The 20296-nt window shown below is 40.5% G+C and overlaps 1 protein-coding gene across 1 annotated transcript in view; it reads left to right on the forward strand.

Moving 5' to 3' along the window:
- The window catches only part of LOC124606310 (glycine receptor subunit alpha-2-like), a 629777-nt gene that overhangs the window by 606639 nt on the left and 2842 nt on the right, over positions 1 to 20296 (forward strand). Inside the window, exon 11 of the mRNA XM_047138291.1 lies at positions 8122 to 8265. Coding sequence (XP_046994247.1) covers positions 8122 to 8265 — 144 coding nt within the window. The remainder of the gene's footprint in view (positions 1 to 8121; positions 8266 to 20296) is intronic.

A 20296-nucleotide genomic window follows, 5' to 3' on the forward strand; every position in this document is an offset into this window, starting at 1 on the left:
TGAAATCAGAACCCAGCACCATATTTACCGGTAAGCTAGCAACGAGGGCAAAGGTCATTGGCCACGAAAACTGTCCTACCGAAACACAACCCTTAACCCATCCCGCCAGACCATTGGCCACTCGACATCTCCGAGGCGGGATTTTTTTTTTTTTTTTTTTAGGTCTCAGTTTGATAAGATTGAGAAATTCCAGAAACCAAGCCTCATTAAGGAAGGAATACGTGTTACCCGTATGTAACAAAGCGCACAGAGGTTCCTGTTTCAAGTGAAGACAAATATAAGATAGGCGTAATCGGCAATCGGCAGCTACAGCACGCCCTTCACTAAACAATAAGTTACTACCGGAAACGTGCCGTCTGCCCTTATGTCATTTAGTATTTCTTGCCCCACGTGATACCGGACAACCCCTAACTAAAAGCGTAATATCACCACATCGAAAACGTTTCCTAGCTATGCCATGATAACTTCTCCTAGGATTGTGTCTTTCCACTTCTAAATTTTCCTTCTCTCGCCCCAACACATTAACACTCTAAGTCCTCACTCAACTTTAATGCAGAAGCAGAAGTAACAGTAACAGTTCTTTCCATGTCTTCGGGGGTGATTTAAAAATAAAATTTATTTTATCAGCAGCCGTCATCCCTTCAAGGAATACTAGAGTTAATTGCTCTTCTGTCAAATTTTTAGCATGGCCTGCGAAGCTACCTTTACCCTTTACACATACGCCAATGAATCTTCACTTGCGGCCTGTACCTTCCAAATATGCTGACATTCGAGATATTTCCTAAAACCCGCTGTAGGTCTTTCAGTGATTACTAGTTGTCTAAGTTGAGGCAAGGAGAACCTCACCGAAAGAGCTCTACAAATTGATTCGTTAATCTCCCCTCTGCTAACGGGTAAAGCAGAGCTAACAGGATGGAATGTGGTATTCCAAAAGCCAAGGAATGCGGCTCAAAATAAACCAGTAACCAAACAATTTCCTTTATCTTCACTAACGATTCTACTGTTAATTCTGCTACATACATTAACAGCAGTGCAATCTGGTTGGGTAACTGTGCGAAAAACTCCGAGTTATGTTCGATTCTGCAGTTTTGCTTACTTGGTTCAATTCCCGGATCCAATTGGACCTGCCCACTAGATTCTTCTGAGCTAGATTCTAACCCAGTTAACCTAATCTGTAACGTAGCCACCTTCCGCTCCAATTCAATTTACTTCCTTATGATCGGCCTCATTTACAATAACTTGTTCTAAGACCCGGTTTGCGACTCGGTTGGTCAGCAATAAACCAGTCTAAATATAGTTGTAACTCACCTACTTCTGCCACCGCTGCCATGGCTGCTGGAAAGTGACCAATAACTTCTGATGTAATTTGTACCGGCTTCAGTAAAGCATCCTTTAAATATGGTAGCAACTAGTGAACAGTACCTTTCTTATATATGTTACGAATGCGCAGTTGGTACAGTATCTGGTCTTTGCGCTGCAGCACTAGTCGTGGGCATTCTGTCGCACCCGTCACGACCTGGAATATACAAGTAAACAGTAACTTGCCCAAAACAAAATACCGCATGACTGTTAATAAGTACAACCAAAATTTCACGAGTTACTCAGGGGATAGTAACGAGAACGTAATCACGCTCTGTTACCAGTAATGACCGTATAATTGCTACTGCTTCGCCAAAGGCTATTAATTACAATTAATACACAAAATGCGAAGTGGAAGTAGGTGCCAAGGAATAATTGGTGAAATTCCACACAATTTTCAGTAACACTCTTTATTCAAATTTGGTACAAGACTCTACGATATTTAAAAAATCTACAATCATTTAACGAATAAGTCACAATTTACGATAGGAATAGACTTTTAACTTGTCAAATTATTATAAAAAATTTCACGCCAGTAAAAGTTAATTACAGGCAATCAATTTAACGTATACAACGCGACGCTGTATAATATTTCAAGCACTGCTAAATTACAGGTGAAATTCACTCCATTAATAAATGAATACAATTTGAATATATGACTTTACTTTTGGGCAGACAAATTTTCCATTTGGTTACAACAGCCGTACCTACGGCCACCCACAACAGCCTCACTCAGGCTCATTAAATGGCGCAGAATCTAATTTGTCTGCAACATATAAAGACAATCATGTTTACAAATGCTCTCAAAACAGAAAAACCAAAACGCATGAGTCATGCACACGGGGGGGGGGGGGGGGGGACACTCAGAGTTAATAACATTAACATTTTCAAAATATATAAAAATACAAACATTACAAATTTCTGCCAGTTAAATTACGGCAAACACACACGCTTGCAAGGTAGGAATTGCGAAATTTTACAACATTCTCCTTTCAAGGCAACAATTTCTATCCGTAATGAAATGGCAAACTTTTGCATGGCAGGAAAACACACTAATAATCAACTACCTGTATAAAACACATAAGAACGTTGCCAAAATCCTTAAAAGGTATGGGAAAAAACAACAGTTTTTGCTGACTAGAAACAATATAAAAAAATCCACTACGGCGTACATTAACATCTTTGCTTGATACGTAAACAAAAATTTAAGTAAGTTACAGCTTCCAGATGAGCACGCGTTCGTTATGCAATTGACTAGTTCTTACCACTAGGTAAAAGGAATTTTTCTTCTTTCTTAGAGTACATTTTTCGAGTGAGTCTAGTAATACTAGTTATGGCAGACGAGAGAATGGATCAGGTCTTAGTGCCTTGCATTTTAAACAGTACAGCTACTGTTGCCTTATACCTTTACAATCATGGCAGAGGCTAACAGTGAACAACACGTACGTAAGCTGGCAGGGGAAAGAAGCAATTCGAACCACAGATTTTCTCTGACTCTCCCCCTCCCTTCCCACCCTTTCGTCCTCAAAAAAGGGACAAACGGACCACCCTTTCTAATATTACCACCCTCCCGCGGGTGGGCAGACGAGAATGAATGGCGGGGAACCCCCCAAAATATACGGCTAGTATAATTAACAAGAATACGTAAACCGAATTCAGTTAAACTCCATAAAATCTGTTAACAATCAATACTCAACTTCTGGTGCGTTACGACTCCCAGGACTGATCCAACGCAGCACCTCCTAATGGTCTGCCGAGCCGAACGCTACTTGTCGTTTCAACGGGCGCAGGAAGGCGCGCCGTTTTTCAGAACCTCCTCGCCGGTCGACAGCATACGGCCGAACTGCAAATTAGGCCCCTTGCGGGTCCACGCTCAGGAAGATTCCTATCGCGACGAGCAGTTAACACCCTATACCACGAAGCCGATGCTCGCGTCGCTAACGCTGATGCCGCGGTCTGCATGCTGTCCCTCTAGCACCGGCAGAGAAGTCGCTTCTTGATGCCCCGACTACCAACTCTCTAAGACAGCCCATACAGCCACTTCTTAAACCCACGCGAACAGCCCACTTTTCCCCTTTCCCGCTAGAGGGAGACACCGAAGCCTTCAATTGCGATAACGGTGCCACCACCAGAAAACGGAGGGCGACTGCTTCAAACTACGCGCCGCGGCGCGCTTTTCAAAACTAACTTTACTACGGCTCATCAGCTAGTTGTTTTCCTTCTCTTCCTTTTCCAACTATCGAATTACATTCCCATATCACAATTAAATTTTTGTGTCCTTAAATTATCTGAATAATCTCTTTTATCTCATCATACATTTCTTCTTCACCGGTGGAGCAAGTTGTCACACAAAGTTGCACTAGTGTGGTAGGGGTGGGACTCGTGTCAGCCTTGGTTACGATAATGAGTTCACTATGCTGCTCACAGTAGCTTACTCGCATTCCGATTTTCATTTTCATTATAAAACCCACTCCTGCATTATCTCTATGTGTCATCGTATTTATATCTCTGTATTCACATGACCAGAAATGTTGTTTCTCCTGCTACCGAACCTCACTAATTCCCAATTTATCTAACTTCAAAATATCCATTTTCCTCTTCATATTTTCTAACCTACTTGCCCGATTAAGTGACATAACATTACACGCTACGATCGGAAATATCCCATTTATTGTTTTCCTGATGACGATATCCACCTGATCAGTCCCCGAGCGGAGATCCAGACGATGAACTATTTGAACTCCAGAATATTTTACATTTCACGCTACGATCGGAAATATCCCATTTATTGTTTTCCAGACGACGATATACACCTGATTAGCCCCGAGCGGAGATCCGGACGATGAACTATTTGAACTCCGGAATATTTTACCCAAGGGGAAGCCATCATCATTTAGATAAAAAACTGAGCTGCACGCCCTCGGAAAAAATTACGGCTGTGGCTTCCCCTTGCTTTCCGTCATTCGCAGTACCAGTACAGCAAGGCCGTCTTGATTGATGTTACAAGGCTTGATTTAGTCAACCACACAGACTGTTGTTCCTGAAACTTCTGAAAATCTCCTGGCCTCTTCAGGAGCAGCAAGTTTCTCTGGCGTGGTACGGCTATCTGTATCGCTGAGGCACGCAACCGAGGGCCATATCCGTGGTTCATCACTGTTCTACAAAAGACTTGATATTTATTTACAAAATCAGAATGGTTAATGTCAGTATCACAATTCTACTAAAGATAAACATGAACAGTAGGGAATTCGAAAATCAAGAATCCGGAAGGGTTTATAAGATGATGGATGTCAAAATTTGTGTGGACAGACGAAGTACGGAGTAGTGAGGTACTAGAAGAAATGAGATAGAAACGAAGTCGCTGGAAAATATTTAATAATACAAGTTGGAGGCTGTCGGTTTATTGTAAATCATCCAGAAATAATAAACCTGGAATCAAAAGCAGCAATAAATGACAAATCTGTGCACATTGACGGATATTAGAGCCTGCAAGATAGCTGCTGATTTATTTTATTTTTTATTTTATTTATTTATTTCTTTATTTTTTTTTTTTTTTGTACGACACAGTCACAAGAGCATTTCACAAATTCGTTTCAAGCAGCTTCTGTTTATATCCAAAGATTCAACCCGATTCAAAACTGAAGGCACAAAGTCTGTAGATGAGTCAGCCATCATGTTACGGCACTTTATTCGTGCAGGTCCTTTTTCATCACGTAAGTTATTCAATTCAAACTTACCGGTTCCGGGCATTGTCATCTGTTACAAATAGAAAAACAGTGGTGTAACCAAGTAAGTTCAGTTAACCGAAGCGAAATCTACAACAAGCCAAGTGATGGGTAAGAAAAATAAAAATTATTTACATGATTAACAGCCGTCGATATCTGCCACACATACCATAAAAATATTCTAACGTAGGTATGAACATCAAAACCTATGTATATAGGTACATAGTAAGTGCTGTTGATAGACTGAATACATCCAATATTTTCACAAATAACTAAGTCCAGCAGAGGACACTAATGACAGAGTACACAGGTAAACAATATCGTAAATTCGTTAGTTAAAATGCAGTATGCTTAGTCATTAATTGATGACTATTGATTATGGCTATATACGTATTTGACAATAAAACATCAACTGTCATGAAAAGCTTGAAAATGAAGACCTGAAAGTTTTCGATTTAGGAATGTTTTGTTTCTTTTAACCTTTTTCTTCTGACTCTTACGGAACAGTGTGTTAATTACTTTGCCAGTATAGAAGCGTCCTTTTATTACTTTTTACACCTTTTATGTGGATTTTAAGTACGGATTTTATTTCCACAAATATTATGAGAGGTGATGCTTTATTGTCAGATAATTATTTTGGCAACTGAAGTAATTTTAATCAACGACAACGAATACTTTGTCTTAACTACCGTTTTCACGACACTGATTGCCCACGTGCCTTAGCATCGGTACCCTTTACTGGCCTCAGTCATTTTTATTCCTGCACATATTCAGGACAGTAATAATATTTACTATGTACCTAGATACATAGATTTTGATGTCGATAACTTCGTCAGAATACTCTTATGGTAAGTATGGCAGCTACGCATGGCGGTTAATCATGTTAATAATTTATATTTTTCTTATTATGACTAGGCACGTTGCAGTTTTCGCTTCTGCTAACTCAAGTTAGTTGGTTATACCACTGTTTTTCTATTTGTAACGGATCTCAAGGTAACAACTAGCAGAAACAGGTAATTGTGAAATGTACAGTTTATGTGATCAAGATGGGTCTCTAAAAATATACTGGTTACGACATTGTAGGATGTTCATGAAATAATATGCCTACTGAAAGTAACGAAATAACTTTACTGTTAAATTAAACCAAAATTACTGTGAAATAAAAATATAACATTAAGTAATACTCAATGGCGATTTCCTCACCCCCAACCGTCCTCCCTGTCGCGCTGTCCACCGACAAGAGCAGCTAGCCGTTGCTTTCCTAGCCTGCTGCTGGGTGGAGTTCATCAGTCACACGCACTGGCACACCCCACGCATTGTAAACTGACACTTCTTTGGCGTGCTGCCTGCAGTCGTGGTAACGCTATTGGTGAAGCCTTTACAACTATTCGAAGACAGATCTGAGCGTCTTTCATGTGCGTGAAGCATTTCTTGGTCGTCACACTGAAAGACTCAACTGGCTTCCATCCTCCTCAACCGAGTACTTGACGACAAATATCGTTGTGGTTTCGATTGGATTGATACCTGGAATAATGTGTACCTTGATACCGCTGCATAGCTCTCAGGCTGTCCTGGTCAGTGATGGGTGCCGTCTGAAATAGCCACATTACACTGGCCCAAAATGTAAGTAACCTATCTGCTTTCTGAACAATGTGCCTCCATGTCTGAGCAGCGCATTGGTATATGACTACATTTTCGCCCTTTTACCACGTTATTAGGTGTGAAACAAATGTTGACTTCGTCGATGAAGAGGTCCTTAAAGTTCCATTCGAAAGTTCCCTTGCCCGCCTCCTCGTCCCACCCACTGTACTGTACATATTGGACCACTCCTGTCACATCGTTAGTATAGGCGTAATTTCGTATCATGGGTGTTGACACAAATTTTACAAGTGTCTTCATGACGCAACCTGCAGATTGGTTGTATTTTTCTCGCAAGGCGTACGGGTCACAATTTCTGGACACCAGCGGTCAGGTAGTGTTTCTGACTGCGGGTGGCCACCACTAGTCACATTTTCAATGTTTTTTGTCTCACAACAACTGGTAAATGTTCGGATGAAATGGCTCTGGTGTATAACAACGCGACGGGAAACTGGCATTTCTGATAACTCTTCTTACCCCTGTAGTAGTAAAGTACAGATTTTCCAAATTTCAAATGACACATTGAGGCTTACTGACAAACCTGATTGGTGTTGAGAAACTGTAGTTTGCACATAACGACCCGAGCTTAGATGCAGTCGATTGAACTAGATGGTATCGAATTTACTTCCACATATACTAAAAAGTTGCTCCTACGGCGCTGTACCCTGTGGTAAAAACAGCATTGGCTAAAGGGTTTCTATTGGAATACACTTAAAATCGGCAAGGTTTGATCATGATACAAAAATTATTTTTTAGCCGATGGTGCTGAGTGTAGTAGATATGTACTGGCGATACGAATAGGACACTGGAAGAGAGACGACGGATCGATGTAATGAAAAAATGAATGAGCTTAAGAATGTCAGCAGTCAGTAGATTTGTTTCCTCTAAGGGATTACAGAACGATGACAATTATACTGGATGACAGTTATTGAACTACATGAAGTAAAATCTTCATAACGTCTGTGTTAGAGCGTTCGAACTGCACTGTTGGCCGCGGGGCCTGGTGGAAGTATTATGAGCATGAGCACGCGCCTTGTTTTTGTCGGCCTCTTTCGTTTGGATGGGGCCATCAATAAGTAAAATTCACGCTTTTGGAGCACTGACAATCCGCATTTCGCTGTCAATAAGTCTCTTCACCCTCGTCGAATCATCTGAACATGAGCAAGTTCGTTTGAAATCTCTAACTTTTGCCCAAGATAGAATTTGTAAAATGAAATAGCTCATTATTTACATGACAAACCACTTCCTTCCTCTACGCCCTGGAAACCCCATGTTGTCGGCCTTCTCTGTAGGTTTCTTCTAAACTGCACAAAGTTTTTTGAGTCTGGAGACAATCTAGAAGGCTGCATACATTTCCCTCCACGTCCGAGTTTTCATCAAGCGACCAATTCTAATACAGGAAGACGACTACTTGGAGCTGGCAACGGTCGGCGGCAGACTGGGACATTTCCACGAGACCTCGCCGCTGCGGGCTGGGGACGACCGGGATGAGGTCTCCTATGTCTTCAGCGACGACACTGCCGGCCGAGCGCGAGTGTACTGCGTGAGGTTTAAAGCTGATATCACTCTTCACTTGAAACACAGCCATCAGCACGTTCTTGCACGGTACACGAGCACAACATTGGCACTCCTAGCCTACAACTACCACAGTATGTACAATTTATTGGATGCACAGACTTAAAATTTATTTATCACGATGAATTCACGGTACTGAACAATCAAGTATAAAATTTTCTTTAGGGAACAATAAATTTTCTGTGAAAGTGTAAAACACAAAAGTTATGTTACAGAGTTATATTCAAGTGTCTGCAAATTGTGTTACCCCACAACAAGTGACTACTGAAGTAAACATTACGTAGAGTTCTCATGGATTAACTTTGGTGCAGTTTTCTGAAACAGTGTAATTAGGAACTGATACTGTCCACTTTGGTGTACAGTAATTGTTTTATCAGTTACTAAAAGGCAATATAGTTGTCCATATTTGAACTCTGCATAAAATGAATGTAGCTGTGACAAAAGAAAAAGCGAAAATTCCTATCAATTACTAATTTCCCACCATCTAAGTGTTAATGTTGAGGGGAGAAAATAAAACCTTCATGACTTCAATACTTTTAACATAAAACGCCTCAAAAATCTTTCTCGAGCTGCTGACTACCACATAGCTTTAATATGCAGGAACCATATGAATAAGAATGTCTGTGACCTAGAAACACTCTCGCGGTTAGCCGGCCGCTGTGGCCGAGCAGTTCTAGGCTCTTCAGTCCGGAACCGCGCTGCTGCTACGGTCGCAGGTTCGAATCCTGCCTCGGGCATGGATGCGTGTAATGTCCTTAGGTTTGTTAGGTTCAAGTAGTTCTAAGTCTAGGGGATTTATGTCTTTAGATGTTAAGTCCCATAGTGCTTAGAGCAATTTGATTTTGTACTCCCGTGGTTAGCTTGTTCGTCGAATAAGTTCTTTAAATTTATTGGACTATGTAGGTAACGAGAAAATAAGAAAGCCTGCATTGTTTCCACTGTCAGATGCTGAAGAAACGTTTTTCTCTTTAAAGATACAGCACAGATGTGACAAGCCTTTCAATTTCCTGAGAAAAAATCTTACCTGGGAGATTCTTTGACATTTGTGAATTGCTTCTGCACACAGAGTGAACACGTTTCTATGAGACTGCTGATGATTGCATTCGTAGATGATTTTAATAGCCAAGTAGGTATTATCTAAATACTTGAAGTTGTGATGATTAACATCTCAGACAGCAGCCCCATTTATCAGTAGTGAATCAGTTTCTCCGATAACAAAGATTACCTCTCTTCGCTTTATCCAGTTTTTGAGCGAAAGGTACATGTGAATGCATGCATGTTACCAACTTATGAGAAAAAATGTACGATCAAGTGCTGCTGGTAGTCGTTCTTAATTGTATCGTGTGCGCCTAATCTTACAGCAGATATTCTGATAGCTGCCGCATCACGTATCACATGTAATACTGCAGCACTCCAGTTACAATTATCGAATGTTCTTAATTGCATCGTGTGCGCCTAATCTTACAGCAGATATTCTGATAGCTGCTGCATCACGTATCACATGTAATGCTGCAGCGCTCCAGTTGCAATTATCGAATGTTTTTAATTGCATCGTGTGCGCCTAATCTTACAGCAGGTAGTCTGATAGCTGCTGCATCACGTATCACATGTACCTGCAATGCAAACTTGTGCCTGCATCTCAGACATAAAGATAACTAACAGTAATGACAACTCATTGTTCCTAACTTTTCTAACTGAACTAAAGGTCACTTCTTCTCGGGCAGTGTCACATACTTATTAAGGCAATGAAGTAGTACTGGGGGATGAGTGGAATTCTAAGGCCTATTCAGCCATTAATATTTAGTTCCTAGAAAATTCTGAGAATAATTTCTTTCCTTCTCAATACTTTTTTCTGATGAAGCTTGTGCTCCGTCTGTGCCAAACACGATGTGGACCAAGCCAAATATGTTTGTGTTTCTTTCTTCATCACAGATAATCAAAAAAAAAAACCATAGCTGTAACTGGTTTAATCAGGTACTGATTCAAATGCCTCTCATGATTAAGATCACTGTATCGTCTGCCATAACAAATAAAACTGTTGGTATAATAATCCCCTTCTAAGTGCGAGTATTAAATAAGGAAACAATCTGTCTTGTGCTCTCTGTACACCACATGTTAATTTGCACAGATCTAGAAACGTTTAAGGCTGCACATCTAGTTTTTTATTAATTTATCACTGGTTTGTTTTCAAGTTCGGTCCATATCCCTGAAAAGTGATGTAGAAATGTACAGGCCGAATTAATTCAACCAGGAAACTTTTGTAATAGTTACAGTTTGTGGAAAGCGGACAAACCTGTTATTGCATTATTGCACTTTACATTAATCCATATCCCGAACTGTGCGGAATTTTTATTTTTCTTCTATTAATTATACCTGGTAAGCATCTCAGACTGAGGAGTAACGGTCGATCGAACAAAGGTTTGGAACACACTTCATTTGACCATGAATTCCATTTCATTACGGTTCTCCCAATTAATCTCGACATGACATCTGCCATCCCTAAAGGACATTTCCATTTTTGGAAGCAAGCAACCGCAAACCTCTGACTTAGAATTGAGTTTCACAACATTGCCGATAGCGCAAACTATGGTAATTTGTACGTAATATCGAACCAGCATGAAACTTCTTCCATATTTCTATAATAAGATTATATTCATGTGCATCTGTGAGAGTAACTTCCTTGAAAACAGGGATAATCTACGTGTGTTTCCAGGCGTTTGTAAAACGTCGTTTCTCCATCGGCCTACGATGAACTACTGCATGAAGGGAGAAAGTAATTTTGCGTAACCCATATGACCAAGACATCAGCAATGGCTCAGTAATACTGCAGCACTCCAGTTACAATTATCGAATGTACTTTTACACCTGGTAGATTGTAAACCTTCGAGAACTTACATATCACTAGGTACTGTTAGTTGCTGAATTGTTAAGTTCCATTAGAAATATCTAAAGTATGTGTACATTTAGGCCACTTAATTCAATTATTTTAGTACATTTTCCAATAATGTTATAGTATTCAGTATCGATAACAACAGTTTTACTGTCCAATACCGTGGAAATATACACTGAGCGAAAAAAAATCATGAAAACATAGTGCTACTGCAGATACGGATAAGTTTCCTATTACACCTTTTACACTTTCAGCACTGTTTGCAGCTCGTAAGTGACAGCTTACCTTAGTGAAGACTTTCTCAGCAGCAGAGCCTTAACAGATGTTTGTATTGTAACGGTATGCATTGGGTTCTTCCTCTTCTCTGTAATCCTTTGAGGTGCCTAAAGCTATTTCCTACGTTGTTACCGGACCACATCACTGTAACGTTGCCTACTAAGCAATATATTCGTACAGTTTATTAGCACTGAGTTAAGCGAACAATCCAACATTCGGCAGAGTACATGTGGATTTTGATATCACCCACAATGTGGAATTTCTACAAACCGTGACGTTGGTTACGACTACAGAACAAAGAAACTTCTTTCTGCACAGGAAGTGAGTGTTGGAGAGAGATCCTGATATTTGAGAACATTGTATTTCCACAAACATGAGGAATTAAAACATTATGGGTGGGAATTTAACATTTGGAACCCGTATTCCACAAAGCGCTCCAGATATCCAAGAGTTAAACAGCGGTTCACCACTGTATACAGGGTGTTAAGCGGGTAAGTCCAGGTATTTTTATTGCTGACTGAGGACAGTGTACATAACAATACTACATTAGTATTTACTTCACTTGGAGACTAATAATTACAGCCATTAGGATAATACATTTTAAGTTATTTAGTGCCGCCAAGTACATGACGCAAGAGCAAGCCGTTAATGCGTATTTTCAATTGCGCAGCAGATCCGGTGTTGAAACTTGGATTCATGGATGCAAAACGGGGGATCTACATGACGCAAGAGCAATCCGTTAATGCGTATTTTCAATTGCGCAGCATATCCGGTGTTGAAACTTGGATTCATGGCTGCAAAACGGGGGGTCTTTATTGACAGGCGTACGCTACTTAGTAGTGCCGTTAGGGCCGTGTAGAAAACATCAGGTAGTAAATTACGTGAAGCGTTTGCGGGAAGATTATAAAACTCAGAGAAAAAACAGATAACACCCTGAAGCGGATACATATTAAGGTACCAATGATCACAATATCTGCACTGATACCTCTTAACACCCTGTATACACCGACTACAAGAGGTCCATTTTCTGCAACAGACCCGAGTCATCGCCTTGTACAGACGACTCCAACACACTGTGCGGCCTCTCCAACAAGGATTAAGAAGCCATGACTCCTAATGTTATCAGAGTCTTATTGTGTAGTCTGTCATATAGAGACGTTCACTGTAACGAGCACATCTGTTTCTGTAAACTTCGAAATTTTCAGACGTTCCTGGCCTGGCTTCCTGGATTCTTGTATGTCATCCGCAATACATTTGGGAGCAGTGACATATATTCTACACGTAAACTACAAGTCGAAGTTTTAAAGCTATCAATCGTAGCCTTTTTAACTTATGTCTCTACACGGAGGCAGGTGGCACAGTAATTAACTCATTGAGCTCTTTTCCGGAGACTGCAAGTTTCACATCTGCGTCAGGTCGTCCAAATTTAGATTGCCCAACCGAGTTGTTTGTAAAGGGCAAAGCCGAATTCTTTTTCCATCCATGTCCCGTCTGAGCATATTCTCCATCTGTAAGAGCTCATTGATGAGAAACACAATTTTAAACGTCTTTTCCCGGTCCTGTAATATAGGTCTGTGCTCTGCTAAAACCAGCTTTCTGTTTCTCCTCCCTTTCTGACACGGTTACATAACTGGTTCACGAGTGTTCGAGTGAGTCCCTTCTTGTCATCTACTGTCATTTAACAGTATAGGGCTCTTTTTTTAGAGCAAATTAGTAGCTATTTTCATACCAATTGATGATACCAGCCTTACCTATGCTTGCTTCATTGCTGTTTGTTTTTCTTTTATCACTAAGAAACTGATGTTTATGGCAACGTCATTAATTTTACTCGTCACTACATATAGTTTCCAACTGCCTCGTCATAAGCATCATTTTAAACGGCGATTAAATGACACTTCTGTGTCGGATAGGCACTAAAATTATACTACCAATTGCTAAGCATTATTGCAACTGAATATAACATTTATGCTACCGTTGATACCAGAAGTTTTTATTTTTGTGGAAATTCCCGTTGCTCAGCGGAATGTTTTGAAGTGATATAACTATTGTACTGAAGTCTATTAAGACCATACGCACTATATGAGTAAAACACGTTGTTATTCATTAACACCCCTGATGCTCAAAACGTACGAAATACACGTCCTTATTTAGTATGCGGGACATTTTCTAGTCTGTATGCAGTATGTTGTTAGAAAATTTGGCTTTCCAAATGTTCGCCAGTTTTATGTCTCAGTAAGTGAATTGACATAGAACACACTCCGTCATCGGATAGTTCTTATCTTTCAGCCAACAGGTCTAGGGCTGGGTCGTTTCAGATCCTTCCATATGCCATTATTTTTGTGTCCTGCCTTTTACAACGTGTTCTTAATGCTGGTGGCGCTTTCAGATTCAAACTGGTTTATGGTATACAATACATAACATAATTCTAGCTTTACATTAACAGAATAAAGTATTTTTATGCTTGTTTATGTACACATAGGTAGTGAAATTCCTCTTTGTTGCTATTTTTGAAAGATGATGATGATGATGAGGTCCCATACTCCGAGGAGCGTAGCGGATGATGCGGGAGACCCGCACCGCTGTACCAGGCAAGGTCCTAGTGGAGGTGGTTTGCCATTGCCTTCCTCCGACCGTAATGGGGATTTTGAAAGATTTGAATTTAAATTTAAAATTCCTGCTATCACACGTACTTCTTGCCTTTATTTCTCTTAATTAGCTGTCATCACACTCACAAAAGCTAAAACTAAACTCCGCCAGAACAGGCCATAAAGGTCCAACGGTACGGACCGGTCGCCGTGTCATCCTCAGCCCACAGGCGCCACTAGATGCGCATATGGAGGGGCATGTGATCAGCACACCGCTCTCCCGGCCGTATGTCAGTTTAGGAGACCGGAGCCGCTACTTCTCAGTCAAGTAGCTCCTCAGTTTGCCAAACAAGGGCTGAGTGCACCCGCTTGCCGACAGCGCTCAGCAGCCGGATGGTATCCCATCCAAGTGCTAGCCCAGCCCGATAGTACTTAAATTCGGCGATCTGACGGGAACATGTGTTAGCACTGCAACGAGACCGTCAGCACCACACCCTCAAGGCTATGAAAAATTATAAGCATAGGAAGTGATAGACACAGAGAGCTGTTTGGCTGTGCAACCAAAAAACGTTAGATGATCTGCTTCCGACAGTAATTCGGAGGATATTTTTATATTTTATCAGAAAATAAAATGAGCCATTGTCAACGAGAAATCATTCTATAACAACTTCTATGTCGTCCAGGTTGTTTATTTTTATTCTGTTACTTCTTTTAATTCAAACAGTTGTAATAGAAAACTGCTAAAATACATATTGCTTGTGTCTCTCAGTGCACATATGTGCATCGCCTGACGAGGGCAATTGTTTGTGTGTGGGTGTAGGTGTTTCAGTATATCTAATATACAAGTAGCAGATTCAACCGAACATTGAACACACATGCTTTATCAGTTGATGTACTCTCGCTGGCCGGAGTGACCGAGCGGTTAAAGGCGCTACAGTCTGGAACTGCACGACCGCTACGGTCGCAGGTTCGAATCCTGCCTCGGGCATGGATGTGTGTGATATCCTTAGGTTAGTTAGGTTTAAGTAGTTCTAAGTTCTAGGGGACTTATGACCACAGCAGTTGAGTCCCATAGTGCTCAGAGCCATTTGAACCATTTGATGTACTCTCGGGAAAAGACACTATTTCGGCCCGTAGGGGCTGGTGTGAATAAGACACTAAAGAATCACGGAAAATAATCAACCAAAATTATACTCGTAAGTTATTTTTGGAAGTTGGAGACTGGTTTTGTGGGGAGTGAGTACCAGGTCACCAGCATTGTGAAGCCTAATGCAGGATTGGCTCAGGTGACTTTTAACATAGGGGGGTTATGTAGGGATTTTACTAAAGAGGATCAAGTAGTGATTGTGGGTGGGGCTGGTAATAGTATTGATAGGGATGGGGAGTATGACATAGATGGTGACCTGGTAAAGATAGCCACTCAGACTGGCAACACGAATGTGCATTTCGTGGAACTGTTTCAGCGTCACGATCGGCCTCATCTTAATACAGCCGTCAGGCGTAATAACATGAGACTTGGGGGTGCGCTGATGACAGAAGGCATGAGTCACATTTCAGTGGTGTCGGTGGGGTCTATCAGTAGGACGGGTTTCACTAGACATGGCCTGCACCTCAACAGGTATGGGAAGGGGAGGTTGGCAAAACTTACAGGTGACAGCATAGGTGGGGGTGGTGGGACCACTCATGGGAAAATTCCGGTAGTTGTGGGTGTTAGAGCTGTACCTTTTTTAGATTGAAGTCAGCTTATAGGTATTCCTGCTTAAGGGAAGTCTCTCTAACAAAGAAACCACTTTCTACAAAGCTTGGGTATCCGATTAATGAGGAAATTAGTATATTTCATCAAAATATACAAGGTATTAGAGATAAAGTTAGTGAACTGCTTATAGATGTTGACTCTGAAATTATTGGTATATCTGAACACTTCTTAAATAAGGAGATAATTCAGAGGCTTCCTTTACCAGGATACAGGTTGGCTGGCAGCTTTTCTAGGAGCTCTTTGCGGTGTGGGGGAGTAGCCATGTATGTGAAAAACGGTATCCCATTTGAGTCAGTTGATGTTTCAAAGTACTGCACTGAAAACGTGTTTGAATGTTGTGCAGGTGTGGTTAAATTTAGTGGAGCTAAACTTCTTACTGTTGTTATTTATAGATCCCCAGACTCCGATTTCACAACATTTTTGCTAAAGCTAGAGGAGGTTCTTGGTTCACTTTATAGGAAATACAAAAAGTTAGTTATATGTGGTGACTTCAATATTAATTGTATAAGTGATTGTGCAAGGAAAAGGATGCTGGTAGACCTCCTTAATTCATATAATCTAAGGCTAACCGTATTCTTTCCAACGAGAGTGCAAGGGAACAGTAGAACAACCATAGACAATATTTTTGTTCATTCGTCATTATTAGAAGGGCATTCTGTTAGCAAAAAGGTGAATGGCCTTTCAGATCATGATGCACAAATTTTAAGTCTAAAAGATTTTTGTGCTGCAACACATGTTAAATATAGTTACCAACTTTTTAGGAAAGCTGATCCAGTTGCTGTACAGACTTTTGTAAACCTTATCAAGGAACAAGAGTGGCAAGATGTGTATAGTGCTGATACAGTAGACGATAAATATAATGCTTTCCTCAAGACTTTTCTCGTGCTCTTTGAAAGTTGCTTTCCGTTAGAACGTTCAAAACAGGGTACTAGCACAAACAGGCAGCCTGGGTGGCTGACTAAAGGGATAAGAATATCTTGTAGAACAAAGTGGCAATTATATCAAAACGTTAGAAACAGTCAAAATCTAAATGCAGCAGCCCATTACAAACAGTACTGTAAGTTATTAGGAAGGCAAAAAGTATGTGGTATGCAGATAGAATAGCTAAGTCTCAGGATAAAATTAAAACCATATGGTCAGTCGTAAAGGAAGTGGCTGGTCTGCAGAGACAGGTCGAGAATATAGAATCAGTGCGTAGTGGGGATGTCCGTGTTACTGATAAGTCGCATATATGTACAGTACTTAATAATCACTTTCTGAATATAGCAGGTGAACTAAATAGAAACCTAGTCCCAACAGGGAATCATATAGCGCTCTTAGAAAAAAGTGTTCCGAGACTGTTACCTGAAATGCTCCTCCATGATACTGACAAGAGGGAGATTGAGTTAATAATTAAATCACTAAAGACCAAGAACTCTCATGGATATGACGGGGTATCTAGCAGAATACTGAAGTACCGAGCGAGGTGGCGCAGTGGTTAGACACTGGACTCGCATTCGGGAGGACGACGGTTCAATCCCGCGTCCGGCCATCCTGATTTAGGTTTTCCGTGATTTCCCTAAATCGCTCCAGGCAAATGCCGGGATGGTTCCTTTCAAAGGGCACGGCCGACTTCCTTCCCCGTCCTTCCCTAATCCGATGAGACCGATGACCTCGCCGTCTGGTCTCCTTCCCCGAAACAACCAACCAACTGAAGTATTGTTCCACGTATGTTAGCTCAGTACTTAGCCATATCTGTAACTTTTCCTTTAGGAGTGGTCGGTTTCCTGACCGATTAAAGTACTCGGTAGTGAAGCCACTTTATAACAAGGGAGACAGGGATAATGTTGACAATTATAGACCTATTTCTATGCCATCGGTGTTTGCTAAAGTTATCGAGAGGGTTGTATATACAAGGTTACTGCAGCATTTAAATTCACATAATTTGCTGTCAAATGTACAGTTTGGTTTTAGAAATGGCTTAACAACTGAAAATGCTATAGTCTCTTTTCTCTGTGAGGTTTTGGACGGATTAAATAAAAGGTTGCGAACGTTAGGTGTTTTCTTTGATTTAACGAAGGCTTTTGACTGTGTTGACCACAAAATATTACTGCAGAAGTTGGAACATTATGGAGTAAGGGAAGTAGCTTACAATTGGTTCGCCTCCTACTTTAAGAACAGAAAGCAGAAGGTAATCCTCCGCAATATTGAGAGTGGTAATGATGTTCAGTCCCAATGGGGCACTGTTAAATGGGGCGTTCCCCAAGGGTCGGTGCTGGGGCCACTGCTGTTTCTTATTTATGTAAATGATATGCCTTCTAGTATTACAGGTGATTCAAAAATATTTCTGTTTGCTGATGACACCACCTTGGTAGTGAAGGATCTTGTGTGTAATATTGAAACATTATCAAATAATGTAGTTCATGATATAAGTTTGTGGCTTGTGGAAAATAATTTGATGCTAAATCACAGTAAGACTCAGTTTTTACAGTTTCTAACCCACAATTCAACAAGAACTGACATTTTAATCAGACAGAATGGGCATGTTATAAGCGAGACGGAACAGTTCAAGTTCCTAGGCGTACAGATAGATAGTAAGCTGTTGTGGAAAGCCCATGTTCAGGATCTTGTTCAGAAACTAAATGCCGCTATTTACCATTAGAACAGTATCTGAAATAAGTGACATTTCAACACGAAAAGTAGTATACTTCGCATATTTTCATACGCTTATGTCATATGGTATTATTTTTTGGGGTAATTCTTCTGATTCAAAAAGGGTATTTTTCGCTCAAAAACGGGCTGTTCGAGCTATGTATGGTGTATGTTCGAAAACCTCTTGTCGACCCCTATTCAATAGTCTGGGAATTTTGACATTGCCCTCACAGTATGTATTTTCTTTAATGTCGTTTGTTGTTAGCAATATTAGCTTATTCCCAAGAGTTAGCAGCTTTCACTCAGTTAATACTAGGCAGAAATCAAATCTGCATGTAGAATGCACTTCCTTGACTCTTGTGCAGAAAGGAGTGCAGTATTCTGCTGCATCCATTTTCAATAAGCTACCACAAGAACTCAAAAATCTTAGCAGTAGTCCAAACACTTTTAAGTCTAAACTGAAGAGTTTCCTCATGGCTCATTCCTTCTATTCTGTCGAGGAGCTCCTGGAAGAGCTAAAAAATTAAGCAAATTCCAGTGTTACATTCTTGATTTTCTTTATTTAAACTAACGACTTGTCGCCTGAATATGTTTCTTATATTTCATTTTATCTGTTTCTACAATCGTGTTATAATTTCATGTATTGACTCGTTCCATGACCATGGAGACTTCTCCTAAATGTGGTCCCACGGAACAATAAATAAATACATAAAAAAATAAATAAAATAGAACCCAGAGACTACAGGTAAAAGTATTTCTGTTAAATCTTTACTTTACAGGGTCGCTGAATTATTAATAACAGTCCCCAAATGTATATTCGATTTCAGTCTAAATGAGGGACTCTAACTCTGTAGAAACATCTTTAAATATCTAGGTGGGACAGAAATAGCTTTTCCTCATTTATATATTTTCAGAGATTGCTGTCAACAGCTGTGTACAACCCAGTAGATAACCGTTAAACATTTCTTACTGGCTAATGACACATTCGTCGTGAACTCTAAAGGTACTATCCACATCCACTAAGTTTCCATAACTTTCAAAAGTATCATCTTCCTACAGTTTCACAACGTTCGGAACTAGTAGTGACACCATGTCAGTGGGGGTACTTTAAAAGTGAAGAGAGATTATTTCTCTCACAATGTTACCCAGCTGGAGCCCGGATAATGTTTAATGCGATTGATGAATGCTAGTCTACTCTGTTGCCTGTAGGGACGCAGTGACAGCAAAATGTGTCGGTCAGGAGATGACACTGATTTCTAAACGTGGATATCACTCGAGTGTTTAATCCACCAGGGAAATTTCTAACCTTCTAAACCTTCAAATTAGGAGAACCGAGCATTGTGGATGGAGATTATGATAAATCGTATGAAATCAGGGGAAGGAAATACTCGTGCATTTTACAAAAGCCCAACCAGCACCATGATTCCCGTACAGAGTAAAAAAAAATGAGGTACAATGATCGAAAAGCTCCATAAAGCACATGTTTCCACAGTCAGTGTTAAGCGACGCTTGCAGTGATATAAAGAGCGATGCAACTGGACATTCACTTAAAGTGAGTAATAATGTTTTACCCTGTGCCAATCTCTTGGGAAGGTTTGGTTGCGGTGGAAGCGTGGAGAACATTACCTGCCTTCACGTATAGCTTCAACAGTTGAATACAAACGAGGTGCTGTTAGGGTATGGCTGCGGTTTTCGATGATAGAATGTGGTCCCTTAATTGCTCTTAAGATAACGCTAAATGCGTAAAAATATGAACATACTTTGCAGCATTGCATACTTCGTATCACAGAGGAACATTTCGCAGCCTGTGACTTCATCAGTATGACAAAGTACCCTGTCGTGGAGCAGCATCCGTGCGCCC

The sequence above is a fragment of the Schistocerca americana genome, chromosome 3, assembly GCF_021461395.2.
Source record: "Schistocerca americana isolate TAMUIC-IGC-003095 chromosome 3, iqSchAmer2.1, whole genome shotgun sequence".
In the NCBI taxonomy this organism is placed as follows: domain Eukaryota; kingdom Metazoa; phylum Arthropoda; class Insecta; order Orthoptera; family Acrididae; genus Schistocerca; species Schistocerca americana.